The sequence below is a fragment of the Salvelinus namaycush genome, chromosome 22 (assembly GCF_016432855.1).
Source record: "Salvelinus namaycush isolate Seneca chromosome 22, SaNama_1.0, whole genome shotgun sequence".
In the NCBI taxonomy this organism is placed as follows: Eukaryota; Metazoa; Chordata; class Actinopteri; order Salmoniformes; family Salmonidae; genus Salvelinus; species Salvelinus namaycush.
Window position 1 is genome coordinate 3,571,774 of NC_052328.1, and position 22,706 is coordinate 3,594,479.

At 44.6% G+C, this 22,706-nt stretch overlaps 1 protein-coding gene across 1 annotated transcript in view; it reads right to left on the reverse strand.

Moving 5' to 3' along the window:
• Window positions 1-22,706, reverse strand: part of LOC120017357 (cadherin-23-like) — a 659,988-nt gene that overhangs the window by 47,862 nt on the left and 589,420 nt on the right. Inside the window, exons 40-47 of the mRNA XM_038960107.1 lie at window positions 14,940-15,073; window positions 14,526-14,735; window positions 14,092-14,199; window positions 8,236-8,338; window positions 7,819-7,944; window positions 7,419-7,622; window positions 5,468-5,926; window positions 5,081-5,197 (exon numbers count right to left, since the gene is read on the reverse strand). Of these exons, the coding sequence (XP_038816035.1) occupies window positions 5,081-5,197; window positions 5,468-5,926; window positions 7,419-7,622; window positions 7,819-7,944; window positions 8,236-8,338; window positions 14,092-14,199; window positions 14,526-14,735; window positions 14,940-15,073 (1,461 nt within the window). The remainder of the gene's footprint in view (window positions 1-5,080; window positions 5,198-5,467; window positions 5,927-7,418; window positions 7,623-7,818; window positions 7,945-8,235; window positions 8,339-14,091; window positions 14,200-14,525; window positions 14,736-14,939; window positions 15,074-22,706) is intronic.

Consider the following 22,706-nt stretch of genomic DNA (forward strand, 5'->3'; position numbering starts at 1 on the left):
GAGTACAGTGGATGTAAACCTAGTTATTGAGTGACGATGAGAGAGGCTGCATCTCTGGAAGCGCGAGTTAAGCTGGGTGCGGTCTCTGCATGTGTGGGGGATGGGGCAAGGGAGCTAAACGAGGCATGTAGAGCGGGAATAGGGGCTCCGCAGTAAAATAAAACAATGAGAGCTACCCTAAACAACAGTATACAAGGCATATTGATATTAGAGGGAGGCATAAAGCACAGGTGTTGATTGGGAGGGCTAAGACAACAACGGGTAAACGGCTAAGACAACAACAATGGGTAAATGGCGATGAATGGGCAGAGAGGGGCAGTTAGCTACACACAGGGGCTGAATTTGAGGCTGGGGCCGACAGATAAACAAAATAAAATACCGTGTTAATGAACAGTCCAGTAGGCATCAACTGTGTAGCCGAGTGATCATAGGGTCCAATAAGCAACAATGGACGAAACAGGGAGCCGCTCGGCAGTCGTCACTACGCTAGGCGAGCGGGAGACATGGGGTTTCAGAGTTAGCGGGCCAGGGCTAGTAGCTGGGTCCTCACCGACATCAACGACACAGAGGCCGGTTGAGAGCACATTGGCCGAAATACGTCAGCAGACCAGTCGTGATGGATCGGCGGGGCTCCGTGTCGACAAAGGGTCCAGGCCAATTGGCAAGAGAGGTATTGTAGTTGGTGTACTTAGTTTGCTAGCCAGGGGAATGGGCCTAGCTCGAGGCTAACTGGTGCTTGCTTCTGGACAAGGGCGTTAGCCACGATAGCCACTCGGTAGCAGCTAGCTAGCTGTGATGATCCGGTGTAATGGTCCAGGGCTTGCGGCAGGAATCCGGTGATGTAGTGGGGAAAAAAGCAGTCCGATATGCTCAGGGCTCATATCGTGCTGTGCAAGACTGGCAGATATTATCCGGGCTATCCGGGATAAAGCAGCTGTTTTTTGTGCTAAAGGTAAAGACTGCTAGCAGTGGCTAACAATGACTAAATAGCTAGTAGCTAATTAGTTGGCTAGCTTCTGAAGGCTAGCTTCTGATGGAGGTTCCAGTTATAAGGTCTAAAAAAATAGCAGATCCGTACCACGTTGGGTGAGGCGGATTGCAGGAGGGTATATTTCATTCGAAAATGGAAAAAGAAATTGAGATACATACAGAAAAAAAACGGAATATTTACACGGGACAAAAACAAACACGTCTTGCTGCTACGCCATCTTGGACACATGAACCATTGCTTGATGTGAACAGTGCCTCGTAGAAAAGCGATCTCAGAAGACCTAAATTAAGAATTGTTGACTTGTATAAAGCTGGAAAGGGTTACAAAAGTATCTCTAAAAGCCTTGTTCATCAATCCACGGTAAGACAAATTGTCTATAAATTGAGAATGTTCAGCACTGTTGCTACTCTCCCTAGGAGTGGCCGTCCTGCAAAGATGACTGCAAGAGCACAGCGCAGAAGGCTCAATGAGGTTAAGAAGAATCCTAGTGTCAGTTAAAGACTTACAGAAATCTCTGGAACATGCTAACATCTCTGTTGATGAGTCTACGATACTTAAAACACTAAACAAGAATGGTGTTCATGGGAGGACACCACGGAAGAAAAAACTGCTGTCCAAATAAAACAATGCTGCACGTCTGAAGTTCGCAAAAGTGCACCTGGATGTATCACAGCGCTACTGGCAAAATATACTGTGGACAGATGAAACTGAAGTTGAGCTGTTTGGAAGCGACACACAACACTATGCATGGAGAAAAAAAGGCACAGCACACCAACATAACAACCTCATCAACTGTAAAGTATGGTGGAGGGAGCATCATGGTTTGGGGCTGCTTTGCTGCCTCAGGGCCTGGAAAGCTTGATATCATTGACGGAAAAAATGTATTCACATGTTTATCAACACATTTTGAAGGAGAATGTAAAGCTATCTGTCCGCCAATTGAAGCTCAACAGAAGTTGGGTGATGCTACAGGACAATGACCCAAAACACAGAAGTAAATTACCAACAGAATGGCTTCAACAGAAGAAAATACACCTTCTGGAGTGGCCCAGTCAGAGTCCTGACCTCAACCCGACCTCGAGAGTGGTTCACACCAGACATCCCAAGAATATTGCTGAACTGAAACAGGGTTCACATACTTTTCCCACCCTGCACTGTGAATGGTTACACGGTGTGTTCAAAAAAGACATGAAAACGTATAATTGTTTGTGTGTTATTAGTTTAAGCAGACTGTTTGTCTGTTGTGACTTGATGAAGATCAGGTCAAATGTTATAACCAATTTATGCAGAAATCCAGGTAATTCCAAAGGGTTCACATACTTTTTCTTGCCAATAAATATTCTAAAAGCTCCATTGGTAGCTCGTTTGAACAACTCCTATAGAAATGGTAGTCTGTCAGGTATTCAGCAGGAAGTTCTGATTTCACTATTATTAAACCATGACCAAGGTGGCAAATATAAAGATCCAGTCTATCTAAAAAACTGGAGGCCTCTTACTCTTCAATGTTGTCATGCAAAAATACTGGCAAAATGCATAGCACTCAGAATTAAAAAGGTTTCCCCAGATATTGTTCATCCTGATCAGACAGGTTTTTTACATGGACGATACATTGGAGATAATATACGACCACTATTAGAAATAATAAAACAACATAAAAAATCTAAGAAACCAGGCCTGGTATTTATACCGGAACAATTGCCCTGGTTAACTCTTTAGTCATATCTCAGTTTACTCACTTACTTATGGCGTTGCCTACACCTGATGATTCGTTATTCAAATCATATGAGCAAAAAATATTTAGCTTTATCTGGGATGCTAAAGACAAGATAAAGCGTGCCTATCTATATAAAGAATATTAACTGGGTCGGTTGAGATTATTAAATATAAAAACACTAAATCTCTCTCAAAGCTTCACTTATCCCAAAGTTTTACTTGAACCCAAATAGATTACTAACAAAAGCTGTTTGTTTCAAAATTGCCTTTTTGCCTTTGTGCAGATTGCCATGTCTCATTTTCGAATAATTGAAAATTAAACTTTTTTCTAAGTATCTCTTTTTCAAACAAGCATTGCAGAGCTGGCGACAATTACAATTCCATCCTCCTGAAAAGATAAAATAAATTATATTTTGTTTAAAAAAAAGATTGTAAATTGGAATGGTAGAATTATGTCTTTCATGGAGTTATCAGAATTGTATGGGAAGGTCTGCTGAATCCAAGATAACAACCAATTGATTACAGCATTACCCCAAAAATGGAGGAAGCATGTGGCAGCGGGAGGAGGTAGTGAACTGGTATGTCTGCCCAATATAAAGGATCAAAACTGGTGGAGGAATAAAAATAGCATAAATAGGAAAGTATACTCGTTTCATTTGAGGACCAGGATGTTGACAGCTGTGCCATACAGATTGCAAAATAGTTGGGAAGAGATTTTTGATGTACTGATTCCATGGTACAGCGTGGATGAGTTGATATATAAAATTAAGCAAGATTCAAGATTTTGTGCATTTCAGCAAAAATGATTATACAGAACTCTTGCCACCAACTAAATGTAGAATATTTGGGCCATACAATCATAGCAGCTCTGCAGATTTTGTTGTGAGGATAAAGAATCAATAGACCATTTATTTTGGTGTTGCCCTCAGGTAGCCTGTTTCTGGTCTCAGGTTCAGGAATGGCTGAAAATGCATAACATTGATCTAAAATGGACCCTAGAAATAGCATTGTTGGGAGATCTGGAGAGACCGGGTCAGTCAATTACTAATATACTAATACTCTTAGTAAAAGTATTTATCTTCAACTCGCAATCTGTAGATTTGATTTGATGGATTCAAACTGTATGTTAAACATCACAGCATGGTTGAAAGATACACGGGGTGTAGAAATCCGAAGAGGGTGGCCAGCAGAGACAGGTAGGATGGGCTGAAGTAAGCTGAGGGTTGGGTTGTGGAATTGGAGACAAGTGGGAGTGGAGTTGCTGGGCGGGGGATAGAATGACGGCCAAAGATAAAGTAAAAAAAAAAGTAAAAATACAAAGTATGTTTGAATGACACCGAGGGGCAGTGTTGTAACAGCTAATGCTTGTTTGCCTGAGGATGATGCCGCGCAGGTGTTTGTACACATGCATATACACACACTCTCATTCAAGTGAGAGTCTTGGGGGTGGGGTCTCGGATAGTTGTGGGGCAGCTATTGGGAAACTGTGGGGGGGGGGGGGGGGGGTCTTAGAGGGCTGGTGGCCTGGCGGTTGGGAGCTTGGGCCGGTGGCTGATGGGTCGCTGGTTCGGGTCCCGTTTTTCACCTTGTGGGAGATCTGTCGACATGCCCTTGAGCAGGGCGTTGACCCTGGTTGCTTCTGCAGATCGCTCTGGATGGGAGCCTGTTAGATGACTGTATGTGATGTAGATGGTGAGCGGCTTCACTGCAAGTAGATTGTATGTTTTATAGACGCATTGTATGATACACCGAGAGCAAATGGCAGCCAAAGAGCTGAGCCACAGATCTCGGGAGATATACTGCAGCAGGTAACACACGCCTGTTCGCAAGGTTATCTGGAGATATGGAATCAGAGCATGACAATGTTCTATTTCACACCGAGGCTTGGTGGTTATCGCGGGTGAGTGTTGGAAATATATTTCGCATTGAGAGAGGAACTGTTGTCATTCACAATGGATGTAAAAAAAAACAGCATCAAACCCACCCATCTCATTAGTGGTGGTGAGATAAAATACATTATGCCAGACTAATTTGCAAATGACTGTATTACACATTAAAAGTATGTGTAATACTGTTAGAATGTTTTTCAATTGACTGCCATAGCCCAAAATAAAAATGTTAACATTGGCTGTTAATTACATAATTGTTTTCACATGGTTGAGGTCACGAGACCAAAAAGGTTTGGGAAGCATTGCTTTCAACCTATTTTGAGTGTATTGTAGTGATTGTGGTTTGTGTGTACGCTTGTTTTTAGCATGAGCTGCACTAAGTCATTTCCGATCAACTTCTGTTGGTTTAACAAAGTGCTGAATAAAGGGCCACAAAACGGTGATAAAATAACAAACAAAAGTAGGGTGATTTTAGATGAAGCCTCACCATTAGGTACGCTGACTGACATGTCGATGACATCACTGGCGTTGTCATGCACCGACACAAGGATCTCAAATGTGGCCACCAGCTCTCTGTTGAGTGGGTTATGCACAAACACAGCACCTGTGGGAACACACACACATATACACACATACCGGTAACATATACACACAATTAACACACACACAAATAGGCTCACACACATGCACATACACACGCACAGGCAGACACACAGACACACACAGATGCACGCCCACACACATGCACATACACACACTTACTTATACTGCATACACATATTTACACAACATCCACAGAATCTGACAGGCAATCTGTTTAGTATTGTAAAGATACAATACTAAACATTATCTACTGTGTTTGTTGACTACTAACCCGTGTGGAAATCGATGCCGAACGACTCTTGCAGGCCATCTACAGGGTTATTCCCATCATCCTTGGCCTCCACAGAGATTATGTAATATTCCAGCCGGGGTCGTAGGTCATGATCCTCGGCGGCGAGCGTAGCCACCACCACACCTGGCGGCGTAGACTCGTTTACGTTGATAGTCGTCACGGGTTCAATGAAACGCGGTCGCGAGTCGTTGACATCATCCAGGATGACTGACAGGGTGAGAGTGCCCGACAACGAGGGCGTGCCGCGGTCTGTAGCCAAGATGACCAGGCGGTATGAGCCGCGCTCCTCACGGTCGAGGATGGCGTTGCCCACCAGAACGGCGCCGGACAGGGAGTCGACTATGAAGCGGTCCTGGGCGCCACTTTCCAGCCGGTAGAGCAGCCAGGCGTTAGAGCCCGAATCAGCGTCACTGGCAGACAGCTGGGTCACCACCACACCTAAAACAGAGAGAGAGGAAAGAGGACACAGGGGTAAGGATAGAACACAAGGGGCATGTTTCCCAGACATAGATTAAGCCTAGTTCTGGACAAAAAATAATGTTTAATGGAGAAACTCCATTGAAATAGATTTTTTGTCCAGGACTAGGCTTAAAGGGGCAATTTGCCATTCAAACAATAAAAAAGCTGACACTCCGCCACTGTTTTGGTACACAGCTGAGGGATGGGGCTGGAGAAATGCAACCATTCTTAAATTAATAGACAGAGCTATGGATGCAAAGTCTGACCATCCGTGATATAACAATTATAGTGTGTATACAGTGTTTGTTTACAATTACATTGTTTCCAAACAATCAAGTAAAACAAGCTTAGATTTGGGGTTCTATACATCTATTTTGATGTATAGGAAAGTATACTAGTTTCATTTGAGGACCAGGATGACATCTATTTTGTGAAGTGCACCAGTCCCTCCTGCAGCAAAGCACCCCCAGAACATGATGCTGCCACCCCCGTGCTTCACGGTTGGGATGGTGTTCTTTGACTTGCAGGCCTCCCCCTTTTTCCTCCAAACATAACGATGGTCATCATGGCCAATCTGTTCTATTTTTGTTTCATCAGACCAGAGGACCTTTCTCCAAAAAGTACGATCTTTGTCCCCATATGCAGTTGCAAACCGTAGTCTGGCTTTTTTATGGCGGTTTTGGAGCAGTGGCTTCTTCCTTGCTGAGCGGCCTTTCAGATTATGTCGATATAGGACTCGTTTTACTGTGGATATAGATATTTTATACCTGTTTCCTCCAGCATCTTCACAAGGTCCTTTGCTGTTGTTCTGGGATTGATTTGCACTTTTCGCACCAAAGTACGTTCATCTCTAGGAGACAGAATGCGTCTTCTTCCTGAGCGGTATGACGGCTGCATGGTGTTTATACTTGTGTACTATTGTTTGTACAGATGAACGTGGTACCTTCAGGTGTTTGAAAATTTCTCCCAAGGAGGTCTTTTCCTGAGGTCTTGGCTGATTTCTTATGATTTTCCCATGATGTCAAGTAGAGGCACTGAGTTTGAAGGTAGACCTTGAAATACATCCACAGGTACAACTCCAATTGACTCAAATGATGTCAATTAGCCTATCAGAAGCTGCTAAAGCCATGACATAATGTTCTGGAATTTTCAAAGCTGTTTAAAGGCACAGTCAACTTAGTGTATGTAAACTTCTGACCCACTGGAATTGTGATACAGTAAATTATAAGTGAAATAATCTGTCTGTAAACTATTTTCGGAAAAATGACTTGTGTCATGCACAAAGTAGATGTCCTAACCGACTTGCCAAAACTATAGTTTGTTAACAATAAATTTGTTGAGTGGTTGAAAAACGAGTTTTAATGACTCCAACCTAAGTGTATGTAAACTTCCGACTTCAACTGTATACACGCTTGCATGCATGAATTGAGTCACGCAGACATAAGACACAGACACACCAACACACACGTACCAGTGGGGCTGTTCTCAGGAAGGTGCACAGTGAGGCTGGAGGGTTTGAAGACAGGAGGGTTGTCGTTCTGGTCCAGGATTGTCACAGTGAGGGGTACACTGCTGTTGAGCCCCCACACATCCTCCCCCACCAGGAACAGCTCCACCCGAGGCTCCACAAACATCTCGCGGTCCAACAGCGCCGCCTGTCGCACACGCACCACACCTGCAAGGGGGAACAAGGGAGAGGTACAGGCAGTGGCTTCATTGGTGATGACTTTGTGGCAGTGGCTTCAAGGTGTTCTAATTAATTGCATGTGTGTATTGTTGTGAGTGAGAGTGTGTGTGTGTGTATGTGTTTGAGTGTGCATCTATTAGAGGTGTGTGATTGAGTGATCAATATGTTTGTCTGTGTGTGTGACCTGTATCAGAGTCCACAGTGAAGAGGTCCTGTCTTGTTCCCAGCAGATGGTACCTGACCACAGCGTTGGGCCCAATGTCTTTGTCCTCAGCCAACACTGGTCCGTTCAACACTAAAACAGCACTGCCTAAGAGAGGGAGAGATAGAGAAAGGAAGATGTGCGTGATGGCAGAAGGGGAGAGGGCAGTTAAATACAAGAGTTGAAGAGGGAAAAGCAAGAAAGATTGATGAAAGAGGGAAAGATTGAGATTGGGGAGAGAGTGGGAAGAGAGAGAAAAATGAGTGATGGAAACAGAGGAAAGCAGAGATAGGTAGTGGGTGCCAAGGTAGGGACAGAGGTAGCAGAGGAATTATACATTGTCAATTGAAACAAACAGACACACAGACAGACATAAAAACACACCAGTGAGGCTGTTACCTGTGGGGGAGTTCTCAGTGATCTCAGCCCGGTAGCTGGTCTGTGTGAATATGGGCCTGTTGTCATTCTCATCCAAAACTGTGATCACCAGCAGTTCTGAGTCCTGGAGAGAGGAATGGATGGAGGGAGAGGGTGACAGATTGGGGAGGGAGGGATGGGTGGATGGGGAAGGGAAGGAGAGAAGGGCAAAGAAGAAGGTGAGAAATGTTCTCAATAAAAAAGCAAATAGCTGTAATTTCATACATATGGAAAAAATCCATACTTGAAAATACAGAGGATCAACAACATTGCATTCACTCCACATTGCTTGCAACAAGAATGTTTAGTAATACTGTCACGACTTCCGCCGAAGTCGGTTCCTCTCCTTGTTCGGGCGGCGTTCGGCGGTCGGCGTCGCCGGTCTTCTAGCCATCATCGATCCACTTTTCATTTTCCATTTGTTTTGTCTTGTCTTCCCACACACCTGGTTTCAATTCCCTCATTACATGTTGTGTATTTAACCCTCTGTTCCCCCCATGTCCTTGTCCGGAATTGTTTATTGTAAGTGCATGTGCACGTTTATCTGGTGTGCGACGGGTTTTGTACCCATTGATTGTTTGTTCTGATTCCGGTGGTTTTTATTATTAAACTGCTCCGTTGTAAACACGTTTTTTGCTCTCCTGCGCCTGACTTCTCTGCCGCCAGTACGCACCCCTTACAAATACTGCTGGACAACACAGCAAAGAAATTCACTTATTGGCCTAATCTAAAAACTACAGGTTTGGGTCAAATCCAATACAACACAACACAGAGTGAAACCCGCTGTATTTTCAAGTATTGTCAAATCCAATCAAATCAAATTTTATTTGTCACATACACATGGTTAGTGGATGTTAATGCGAGTGTAGCGAAATGCTTGTGCTTCTAGTTCCGACCAAGAAGTAATATCTAACAAGTAATCTAACCTAACAATTTCACAACAACTACCTTATAAACACAAGTGTAAAGGAATTAATAAGGCCGAACGGCATAAGCAAAATGCAGTAGGTATAGAGTACAGTATATACATATGAGATGAGTAATGTAGGGTATGTAAACATTGTATAAAGTGGCATTGTTTAAAGTGGCTAGTGATACATTTATTACATACATTTTTCCATTATTGAAGTGGCTAGAGTTGAGTCAGTATGTTGGCAGCAGCCACTCAATGTTAGTGATGGCTGTTTAACAGTCTGATGGCCTCGGTCCCCGCTTTGATGCACCTGTACTGACCTCGCCTTCTGGAGGATAGCGGGGTGAACAGGCAGTGGCTCGGGTGGTTGTTGTCCTTGATGATCTTTTTGGCCTTCCTGTGACATCGGGTGGTGTAGGTATCTTGGAGGGAAGGTAGTTTGCCCCCCGGTGATGCGTTGTTCAGACCTCACTACCCTCTGGAGAGCCTTACGGTTGTGGGCGGAGCAGTTGCTGTACCAGGCGGTGATACAGCCCGACAGGATGCTCTCGATTGTGCATCTGTAAAAGTTTGTGAGTGTTTTTGGTGACGAGACAAATTTCTTCAGCCTCCTGAGGTTGAAGAGGCGCTTTCCTGAAGTCCACGATCATCTCCTTTGTTTTGTTGACATTGAGTGTGAGGTTATTTTCCTGACACAACACTCCAAGGGCCCTCACCTCCTCCCTGTATGCTGTCTCGTCATTGTTGGTAATCAAGCCTACCACTACAGTGTCGTCTGCAAACTTGATGATTGAGTTGGAGGCGTGCATGGCCACGCAGTCATGGGTGAACAAGGAGTACAGGAGAGGGCTGAGAACGCACCCTTGTGGGGCCCCAGTGTTGAGTATCAGTGGGGTGGAGATGTTGTTACCTACCCTCACCACCTGGGGGCGGGGTAGGAAGTCCAGGACCCAGTTGCACAGGGCGGGGTCGAGACCCAGGGTCTCGAGCTTGATGACGAGTTTGGAGGGTACTATGGTGTTAAATGCTGAGCTGTAGTCGATGAACAGCATTCTCACATAGGTATTCCTCTTGTCCAGATGGGTTAGGGCAGTGTGCAGTGTGATTGCGATCGCGTCGTCTGTGGACCTATTGGGGCGGTAAGCAAATTGGAGTGGGTCTAGGCTGTCAGGTAGGGTGGAGGTGATATGGTCCTTGACTAGTCTCTCAAAGCACTTCATGATGACGAAAGTGAGTGCAACGGGGCGGTAGTCATTTAGCTCAGTTACCTTAGCTTTCTTGGGAACAGGAACAATGGTGACCCTCTTGAAGCATGTGGGAACAGCAGACTGGGATAAGGATTGATTGAATGTATCCGTAAACACACCAGCCAGCTGGCCTGCGCATGCTCTGAGGTTGCGGCTGGTGATGCCGTCTGGGCCTCCAGCCTTGTGAGGGTTAACACGTTTAAATGTTTTACTCACGTTGGCTGCAGTGAAGGAGAGCCCGCAGGTTTTGGTAGTGGGCCATGTCAGTGGCACTGTATTGTCCTCAAAGCGAGCAAAGAAGTTGTTTAGTTTGTCTGGGAAAAAGACATCGTGGTCCGTGATGGGGCTGGTTTTTCTTTTGTAATCCGTGATTGACTGTAGACCCTGCCACATACCACTCGTTTCTGAGCCATTGAATTGTGACTCTACTTTGTCTCTATACTGCCGCTTAGCTTGTTTGATTGCCTTGTGGAGGGAATAGCTACACTGTTTGTATTCGGTCATGTTTCCGGTCACCTTGCCATGATTAAAAGCAGTGGTTCGCGCTTTCAGTTTTGCGCGAATGCTGCCATCAATCCACGGTTTCTGGTTAGGGAATGTTTTAATAGACTCTGTGGGTACAACATCACCGATGACTTGCTAAGAAACTTGCTCACCGAATCAGAGTATTCATCAATGGTGATGTTCAACGCAATGCGGAACATATCCCAGTCCACGTGATCGAAACATTCTTGAAGCGTGGAATCCGATTGGTCGGACCAGCGTTGAACAGACCTGAGAGCGGGTGCTTCCTGTTTTAGTTTCTGTCTATAGGCTGGGAGCAACAACATGGAGTCGTGGTTAGCGTTTCTGAAAGGAGGGCGGGGGAGGGCCTTATATGCATCGCGGAAGTTAGAATAACAATGATCCAGGGTTTTGCCAGCCCGGGTCGCGCAACTGATATGCTGATAAAATTTAGGGAGCCTAGTTTTCAGATTAGCTTCGTTAAAATCCCCAGCTACAATAAATGCAGCCTCAGGATATGTGGTTTCCAGTTTACATAGAGTCAAATTCATTTCGTTCAGGGCCGTCGATGTGTCTGCTTGGGGGGGAATATATGTGATTATGATCGAAGAGAATTCTCTTGGTAGATAATGCGGTCGGCATTTGATTGTGAGGAATTCTAAGTCAGGTGAACAAAAGGACTTGAGTTGCTGTATGTTGTTATTATCACACCAACTCTCGTTAATCATAAGGCATACACCCCTGCACTTCTTCTTACCAGAGAGATGCTTGTTTCTGTCGGCGCGATGCGTGAAGAAACCAGGTGGCTGTACCGACTCCGATAGCGTGTCTCGAGTGAGCCATGTTTCCGCGAAACAAAGAACGTTACAGTCTCTGATGTCTCTCTGGAAGGCAATCCTTGCTCAGATTTCGTCTACCTTGTTGTCAAGAGACTGGACATTGGCGAGTGGTATGCTCGGGAGCGGTGCGCGATGTGCCCGTCTACGGAGCCTGACCAGAAGGCCACTCCGTCTGCCCCTTCTGCAGCGCTGTTGTTTTGGTTCGCCGGCTGGGATCCGATCCATTGTCCTGGCTGGTGGGCCAAACAGAGGATCTGCTTCGGGACAGTCGTATTCCTGGTCGTAATGTTGGTGAGTTGACGTTGCTCTTATATCCAATAGTTCCTCCCGGCTGTATGTAATAAAACCTAAGATTTCCTGGGGTAACAATGTAAGAAATAACACATAAAAAACAAAATACTGCATAGTTTCCTAGGAACGCGAAGCGAGGCGGCCATATCTGTCGGCGCCGGAAGACACCAGGTGGCAGCATCATGTTATGGGTATGCTTATCAACAGCAGGGACTGGGGAGTTTGTTAGGATCAAATTAAATATGAAAGGACCAAAGCAGAGGTAAATAATTATACGAAAACCCTGGGATGGAGATACATTTTTCAGCGGGACATTTGCAAAAATGTCAATGCCAAAGACGCACCAAAATTGCTTTTCAATATGTATTGAGTGGTTCCTGAGTGGTCCAGTCTCAGTCCTGACTTACAGTGCATCCGGGAAGTATTCAGACCTCTTCACTTTTTCCAAAATGTTTTACGTTACAGCCTTATTCTGAAATTGATGAGGTAATAAAAAAACATCAATCTACACACAATACCCGATAATGACAAAGCAAAAACAGTTTAGACATTTTTACAAATGTATACAAATAAAAAAATCGACATAAGTATTAAAACCATTCACTCAGTACTTTGTTGAAGCACCTTTGGCATGATTACAGCCTCAAGTCTTCTTGGGTATGATACTACAAGCGGCACACCTGTATTTGGGGAGTTTAGGGTCGTTGTCCTGTTGGAAGGTGAACCTTTGCCCCAGAGGTCCTGAGCACTCTGGAGCAGGTTTTCATCAAGGATCTCTCTGTAATTTGCTCTGTTCATCTTTCCCTCAATCCTGATTAGTCTCCCAGTCCCTGAAAATCATCCCCACAGCATGATGCTTGCACCACCATGCTTCACCGTAGGGATGATATTGGCCAGGTGATGAGCGGTGCCAGGCGAAAGAGTTCAATCTTGGTTTCATCAGACCAGAGAATCTTGTTTCTTATGGTCTGAGAGTCCTTTAGGTGCCTTTTGGCAAACTCCAAGATGGATGACAAGTGACATTTACTGAGGAGTGGCTTCCGTCTAGCCACTCTACCATAACGGCTGATTGGTGGAGTGCTGCAGAGATGGTTGTCCTTCTGGAAGGTTCTCCCATCTCCACAGAGCAACTATGGAGCTCTGTCAGAGTGACCATCGGGTTCTTGGTCACCTCCTGACACAGGCCCTTCTCTCCCGATTGCTCAGTTTGGCTGGGCAGCCAGCTTAAGGAAGAGTCTTGGTGGTTCCAAACCTCTTTCATTTAAGAATGATGGAGGCCACTGTGTTCTTGGGGACCTTCAATGCTGCAGTTTTTGGTACCCTTCCCCAGATCTGTGCCTCGACACAATCCTGTCTCGGAGCTCTACGGACAATTCTTTTGACCTCATGGCTTCTTTTTTGCTCTGACATGCACTGTCAGGTGTGGGACTTTATATAGACAGGTGTGTGCCTTTCCAAATCATGTCCAATCAATTGAATTTACCACAGGTGTAGAAACAAGTTGTAGAAACATCTCAAGGATGGTCAATGGAAGCAGGATGCACCTGATTTTTATTTTATTTTAATACATTTGCAAAAATACAAAAAAAAAAGTTTTTGCTTTGTCATTATGGGGTATTGTGTGTAGAAATAATTTAATTCATTTTAGCATAAGACTGTAACGTAACAAAAAGTGGATAAAGTGAAGGGGTCTGAATACTTTCCAAATCCACTGTATATTTTGCTTGAAAATCTGAGACAGGGTTTGAATATAGCTGTCCATCAATGACTCCCAACCAAATTTTGTGAACTTGAGCACTTTTTACAAAAACAATGGATATATCTATGTTTCCATAAGAGTTGCAATTTGATAGAATCTTATTCAAAATTATTCACAGCTGTAACGGCTGCCAAAGGTGCTTGCACCAAGTATTAACTCTGGGGTTAAAGACATAAAGACATGCAGCGTTTCGGTAGCTTACAGCTGAGGAATCAGTGGCTTGACTTTGCCTGTAAATAGTGTATGGGCTGAGAGGGGGTTATGTGTGTGTGTGTGTGGCAGTACCCGGCGAGCGATGCGGGGGTTCTCAGGGTTGTCTTTGACTGTAATTGCCAGTATGTACTCCGCCACCCTCTCTCTGTCCAGAGGCCTGTTCACCTGCACCACCCCTGTCTGAGAGAGAGAGAGAGAGAGAGAGAGAGAGAGAGAGAGAGAGAGATGATGATGATAGAAATGACTCATCAATTACGCCAGTATACCCTTCCCTTTTCAATGCCTTTCTATCTATTTCTCTGTCTACATTTTTCTACCTCTCCTCTATATGTTCTACCCCTTTACTCCCTCTCCGTAACCCTTCTTCCTTTATCCACATTTTTCCATTTTCCCTCTATCCCTTTCCCAACCTTCTCACCCTCTCTCTCTCCTTTTCTTCCCTCACACCATCTGTCCCCATCCCCTCTTTCCCTCCCCCTCCATCCCCTCCTTTCCCTCCCTCTCACAGTGTCGTTGATGTAGAAGGCGCCGTCGCGGTTTCCAGCAGTGATGTTGTAGGTGATTAGGGCGTTGCGTCCACTGTCTACATCCTGCGCCCGAACCCTGGCCACCAAGGTGTATACGGAAGCCCCCTCGCTCACACTGGTGTTGTGGGGCAGGTTGAGCAGCACGGGGTCGTTGTCATTGATGTCCAGAACATGGACGCCCACCACCACCTGGGAGATGGAGGAGACATAAGACAGGGTGGCACTTAGTCTTTGTGTGTGTGTGTGTGCGTGCGTGCGTGCGTGCGTGCGTGCGTGCGTGCGTGCGTGCGTGCGTGCGTGCGTGCGCATGGACACATGTGTTGTGTTCATTGAAGTGTCTGAGCATGTTAGCAGGAAGCACCACAAGATCAGTGCATGTCTGTGCGAACACACCATGCTGCTGCGTGGTGGTTTGCCCAGGTCTTTGGCCATGACAGTGATGTTGTAGAAGGGTGTGGTCTCTCTGTCCAGCTCCACATCTCTCCTCACACGCAGCTCTCCCTCCACTGGAGATATCACAAACTCATCTGAGAGAGTAAGAGAGAGAGAGAAGGAGGGCATGATTAGTTGGTTACTAGCCGCATATACTGCACACACATACACACACACGGACGGTAGCTCACCAGCATGCATGCACACACACACACACAATAACCCATCCCATCCTCCACAAAGATACACACACATACACCCACCGCAACTACGGCTGTGCCGGTCATTACATTTTCTCAACCGGTAACTGTCATGCAAATAAATAACCCAGTCAGTAACACCAGCAACCATCCAGGGCCTCGTATCCCAGAGCCTTCATAGGGTTAAGATTGTCATTAGAACCATTTTACAATGTATCTTCAGTAGCTAAGCTGTTTCCCAGAACCTTCGTTAGTAATGTGCCTCTTGAAAACCTTTGCACATTTAAAGCAGCCAAAGTGCATCGTTAGATGTTTTGCATTTTATTCTCAGTAGATATCAGCTAAACATAGAATCAAGATGTCTGTCTGACTGTGACCGCTAATAACTTGAGAACGAAGTTGACTACAAATTCAAAGTTGCCAAAGTATTTGCAATTGTTACAAACAATTGAAAGATAAAACGATGCTTCAAATGAAACCCGAGATGACTGCATTAAAAGATAAATAGGCTACATTGGCCTATATACTTCAATCATATTGGAATCATATTGAGTTCTATTTTGCCACTAGTCTACTGTCAAATCTTTGGCTCAATATGTTGCATGATGTCCTAGCCATGTCTGAATCCTGGTTTAGGAAGGCCACCAAAAATCCTGAAATTTCCATTCCTAACTATAACATTTTACGACAAGATAGAACTGCCAAAGACGGGGAAATTGCAATCTACTGCAGAGATAGCCTGCAGAGTTCTGTCATACTATCCAGGTCTGTGCCCAAACTTTTTCTACTTTTAAAAATTCACCTTTCCAGAAACAAGTCTCTCACCATTGCTGCTTGTTATAGACCACCTTCTGCCCCCAGCTATGCCCTGAACATCATATGTGAATTGACTGCCCCCATTCTTCAGAGCTCGTATTGTTCAGTGACCTATACTGGGACATGCTTAACACCCTGGCTATCCTACAATCTAAGCTAGATGCCCTCAATCTCACACAGATTATCAATGAACCTACCAGGTACAACCCCAAATCCGTAAACACGGGCACCCTCATAGATATCATCCTGACCAACCTGCCCTCTGCTGACTTCAACCAGGATTTCAGCGATCACTGCCTCATTGGTCAAACGACCACCCCTCATCACTGTCAAACACTCCCTAAAACACTTCAGCAAGCAGGCCTTTCTAATCGACCTGGCCCGGGTATCCTGGAAGGATATTGACCTCATTCCATCAGTAGAGGATGCGTGGTTATTCTTTAAAAGTGCTTTCCTCACCATCTTAAATAAGCATGCCCCATTCAAAAAAAAGGAACCAGGAACAGATATAGCACATGGTTCACTCCAGACTTGACTGCACTTGACCAGCACAAAAACATCCTGTGGTGTACTGCATTAGCATCGAATAGCCCCCACGATATGCAACTTTTCAGGGAAGTTAGGAAAGCAAAGGCTAGCTTTGCATTTGCATCCTGTAGCACAAACTCCAAAAAGTTCTGGGACATTGTAAAGTCCATGGAGAATAAGAGCACCTCCTCCCAGCTGCCAACTGCGCTGAGGCTAGGAAACACGAAAAATCCATGATAATTGAGAATTTCAAAAAACATTATTTCTACGGCTGGCCATGCTTTCCACCTGGCTACTCCTACCCTGGTCAACAGCCCTGCAACCCCCACAGCAGCCCAAGCTTCCCCCATTTCTCCTTCACCCAAATCCAGGTAGCTGATGCTCTGAAAGAGTTGCAAAATCTGGACTCCTACAAATCAGCTGGGCTAGACTATCTGGACCCTCTCTTTCTAAAATTATCTGCCGCAATTGTTGCAACCCCTATTACGAGCCTGTTCAACGTCTCTTTTGTATCGCCTGAGATCCCCAAAGACTGGAAAGGTGGAGACACTCCAGACCCAAACCGGTACAGACCTATATCTATCCAACACTGCCTTTCTAAGGTCTTCGAAAGCCAAGTTAACAAACAGATCATCGACCATTTCGAAATCCACTGTACCTTCTCCGCTATGCAGTCTGGTTTCCGAACTGGTCACGGGTGCACCTCAGCCACGCTCAAGGTCCTAAACAATATCATAACCACCATCGATAAAAAAACTCAACAGCCTTGGTTTCTCAAATGACTGCCTCGCCTGGATCACCAACTACTTCTCAGACAGAGTTCAGTGTGTCAAATCGGAGGGCCTGTTGTCCAGACCTCTGGCAATGTCTATGGGGGTGCCACAGGGTTCAATTCTCGGGCCAACTCTTTTCTCTGTAAATATCAATGATGTCACACTTGCTGCTGGTGATTGTCTGATCCACCTCTACGTAGACGACACTATTCTGTATACTTCCGGCCCTTCTTTGGACACTGTGTTAACTAACCTCCAGACAAGCTTCAATAAGATACACCTCTCCTTCCGTGGCCTCCAACTGCTCTTAAATGCAAGTAAAACTAAATGCATGCTCTTCAACCGATTGCTGCCCGCACCTGCCCACCCATCCAGCATCACTACTCTGGAAGGTTCTGACTTAGAATATGTGAACAACTACAAATACCTAGGTGTCTGGTTAGATTGTAAACTCTCCTTCCAGACTCACATTAAGCATCTCCAATTCAAAATTAAAGCTAGAATCGGCTTCCTATTTCGCAACAAAGCATCCTTCACTCATGCTGCCAAACATAGCCTAGTAAAACTGACTATCCTACCAATCCTTGACTTTGGCGATGTCATTTACAAAATAGCCTCCAACACTCTACTCAGCAAATTGGATGCAGTCTATCACAGTGCCATCCGTTTTGTCACCAAAGCCCCATATACTACCCACCACTGCGACCTGTATGCTCTCGTTGGCTGGTCCTCGCTACATATTCGTCGCCAAACCCACTAGCTCCAGGTCATCTATAAGTGTTTTCTAGGTAAAGCCTGCCTTATTTCAGCTCACTGGTCACCATAGCAGAACCCACTCGTAGCACGCGCTCCAGCTGGTATATCTCACTGGTCACCCCAAAAGCCAATTTCTCCATTGGCCGCCTTTCCTTCCAGTTCCCTGCTGCCAATGACTGGAACGAATTGCAAAAATCTCTGAAGCTGGAGACTCATATCTCCATCACTAACTTTAAGCATCAGCTGTCAGAGCAGCTCACAGATTATTGCACCTGTACATAGCCCATCTGTAAATAGCTCATCCAACTACCTCGTCCCCATATTGTTATTTATTTTTTGCTCCTTTGCACACCAGTATCTCTACTTGCACATCTATCACTCAGGTGTTTAAATGCTAAATTGTAATTTATTTGCCACTACGGCCTATTTATTGCCTTACCTCCCTAATCTTACCTCATTTGCACACACTGTGTATAGTTTTTTCTATTGTGTTATTGACTGTACGTTTGTTTTTTCCATGTGTAACTCTGTGTTGTTTGTGTCGCACAACTTTGCTTTATCTTGGCTAGGTCGCAGTTCTAAATGAGAACTTGTTCTCAACTGGCCTACCTGGTTAAATAAAGGTCAATTTTTTTTTTTTAAATGTGTGGCAAGATATGCGCAATGATGTGCACAATCTGTGATTTTTGCAGTCATATGTGGTAATATCTTTCTAGGAGCTGATCAGTCGTCAGAATTGTGGAATAATTATAATGTTAAGTTAAGATTTGATCCACTAGCAGCACTGCTTTTCTTTAGATCCTATCAGTATCGACACATGGTCTGACAATGCACATAGTGAACGTTCTCTCTACGTGCTTGTTTTGGAAACACTCTTAGTTAGGTCGTAAAAAACGATGCATCTGGTTGCCTACAATCATGGCAATGCTTAAAGTGCAATTCCTCCACTTTCACTTTCATTTTGATAATCTGCCCCATCAAATAAATGTCTACATACACTATATATACAAAAGTATGTGGACACCTCTTCAAATGAGTGGATTCGGCTATTTCAGCCACACCTGTTGCTGACAGGTATATAGAATCCAGCACACAGCCGTGCAATATCCATAGACAAACATTGACAGTAGAATGGCCTTACTATGCAGTGACTTTCAAAGTGGAACCGTCATAGGCTGCGACCTTTCCAACAAGTAAATTCGTCAAATTTCTGCCTTGCTTGAGCTGCCTCCGGTCAACTGTAAGTGCTGTTGGGAAGTGGAAACCTCTAGGAGCAACACAAAGTGGTAGGCCACACAAGATCACAGAACGGGACCGGCGAGTGCTGAAGCGTGTAGCCCGTAAAAAACATTTGTCCTCGGTTGAAACACTACTGAGTTCCAAACTGCATCCGGAAGCAGCGTCAGCACAATAACTGTTCGCGAGGAGCTTCATGAAATGGGTTTCCATGGCCGAGCAGCCACACACAAGCCTAAGATCACCATGTGCAATGCCAAGCGTCGGCTGGAGTTGTATAAAGCTCGCCGCCATTGGACTCTGGAGCAGTGGAAATGCGTTCTCTGTAGTGATAAATAAGGCTTCACTATCTGGCAGCGCGACGGACAAATCTGTGTTTGGGGAATGCCAGGAGAACGCTACCTGCCCGAATGCATAGTGCCAACTATAAAGTTTGGTGGAGGAGGAATAATGGTCTGGGGTTGTTTTCATGGTTCGGTGAAGGGAAATCTTAATGCTACAGCACACAATGACATTCTAGACGATTCTGTGCTTCCAAATTTGGGGCAAGTAAAAACAAAATGCTTCTCTCTGACATCAATGATTTTCCAAACCTGTAGCGAGTTTCTAGCCCAAGGAAGGGTCTTTCTCTATACATCATCGCGAATCTCACAGTGTTCTAAAATCACTGTTTTTAAAATGTTTTAACTTTTGATGATGTCATACGGTATAACTTTTTAACTTTAACTTCTCTTCAAACGTGCCGTTTTCACATATGTAGAAACCGGTATCGTGCTGGAGATAATGAAAAGGAGATTGAAAAGTGGTGGAGTTGACCGAGCAGATGTTTCTACTATAAAATAACTTAATACTGTAATGAAAACATGACATTTGTTTTGAAGATGACATATTATTCATGTTTAATGTGGTTATGAATGTTATGATGAATGACACTGGAACATTCATGAAAGGGTTATGAATGATTTCATAAAGGTGTTGTCAATGCATATGCATGTATATCCACTTTGGTACACCCCCCAAAACACATACCCACAAATACAGACTCAACCTGTATTACAAACACCAGCATGCACACACACTCACCGGAACACATGGGCACGTGACAAAATAACACACACACACACATAATCAGGCAATCATTTATTTCAAAATGAAAGTATATTGTATAATGGAAACATGTGTTTTTGTTGTTACCGTACCCAACCCTTCGACACACCAAACACAGAACAGGCTTGGAGCAAAACAGGGTCAGCCTTGAACATGTAGCAGTTAAGGGGATAGCACCTGAAAAGTGATGTAGGTGTAATTTTGTCACACCCTGATCTGTTTCACCTGTCTTTGTGATTGTCTCCACCCCTCTCCAGGTGTCGCCCATCTTCCCCATTATCCGCTTTGTACAGTGGGGCAAAAAAGTATTTAGTCAGCCACCAATTGTGCAAGTTATCCCACTTAAAAAGATGAGAGAGGCCTGTAATTTTCATCATAGGTACACTTCAACTATGACAGACAAAAGGAGGAAAAGAAATCCAGAAAATCACATTGTAGGATTTTTAATGAATTTATTTGCAAATTATGGTGGAAAATAAGTATTTGGTCACCTACAAACAAGCAAGATTTCTGGCTCTCACAGACCTGTAACTTCTTCTTTAAGAGGCTCCTCTGTCCTCCACTCGTTACCTGTATTAATGGCACCTGTTTGAACTTGTTATCAGTATAAAAGACACCTGTACACAACCTCAAACAGTCACACTCCAAACTCCACTATGGCCAAGACCAAAGAGCTGTCAAAGGACACCAGAAACAAAATTGTAGACCTGCACCAGGCTGGGAAGACTGAATCTGCAATAAGTAAGCAGCTTGGTTTGAAGAAATCAACTGTGGGAGCAATTATTAGGAAATGGAAGACATACAAGACCACTGATAATCTCCCTCGATCTGGGGCTCCACGCAAGATCTCACCCCGTGGGGTCAAAATGATCACAAGAACGGTGAGCATAAATCCCAGAACCACACGGGGGGACCTAGTGAATGACCTGCAGAGAGCTGGGACCAAAGTAACAAAGCCTACCATCAGTAACACACTACGCCGCCAGGGACTCAAATCCTGCAGTGCGAGGCGTGTCCCCCTGCTTAAGCCAGTACATGTCCAGGCCCGTCTGAAGTTTGCTAGAGAGCATTTGGATGATCCAGAAGAAGATTGGGAGAATGTCATACGGTCAGATGAAACCAAAATATAACTTTTTGGTAAAAACTCAACTCGTTGTGTTTGGAGGACAAAGAATTCTGAGTTGCATCCAAAGAACACCATACCTACTGTGAAGCATGGGGGTGGAAACATCATGCTTTGGGGCTGTTTTTCTGCAAAGGGACCAGGACGACTGATCCGTGTAAAGGAAAGAATGAATGGGGCCATGTATCGTGAGATTTTGAGTGAAAACCTCCTTCCATCAGCAAGGGGATTGAAGATGAAACGTGGCTGGGTCTTTCAGCATGACAATGATCCCAAACACACCGCCCGGGCAACGAAGGAGTGGCTTCGTAAGAAGCATTTCAAGGTCCTGGAGTGGCCTAGCCAGTCTCCAGATCTCAACCCCATAGAAAATCTTTGGAGGGAGTTGAAAGTCCGTGTTGCCCAGCAACAGCCCCAAAACATCACTGCTCTAGAGGAGATCTGCATGGAGGAATGGGCCAAAATACCAGCAACAGTGTGTGAAAACCTTGTGAAGACTTACAGAAAACGTTTGACCTCTGTCATTGCCAACAAAGGGTATATAACAAAGTATTGAGATAAACTTTTGTTATTGACCAAATACTTATTTTCCACCATAATTTGCAAAAAAATTCATTAAAAATCCTACAATGTGATTTTCTGGATTTTTTTTTCTCATTTTGTCTGTCATAGTTGAAGTGTATGTACCTATGATGAAAATTACAGGCCTCTCTCATCTTTTTAAGTGGGAGAACTTGCACAATTGGTGGCTGACTAAATACTTTTTTGCCCCACTGTATTTATACCTGTGTTCTCTGTTTGTCTGTTGTCAGTAGGTCTTGTTAAGTCAACCAATGTTTTTGTCTCAGCTCCTGCTTTTCCCAGTCTTTTTATCTCGCCCTCCTGGTTTTGACCCTTGCCTGTCCTGACCCTGAGCCTGCCTGCCGACCTGTACCTTTGCCCCACCTCTGGATTATTGACCTCTGCCTACCCTGAGTCTGCCTGCCATAGAGTACCTTTGCCCCACCTCTAGTTTACTAACCCCTGCCTGCCTTGACCCGTCTATTGCTGCCCCTGTTGAATTATTAAACCATTGTTAATTCGACGTTGCCTGCATTTCTGTAGCCTATGTGGCCGATGCAGGCACACATAATAAAGCCATGAATAGCGGTATCATTAATCTCACCATTTTGATTTCACCATGCTGTTT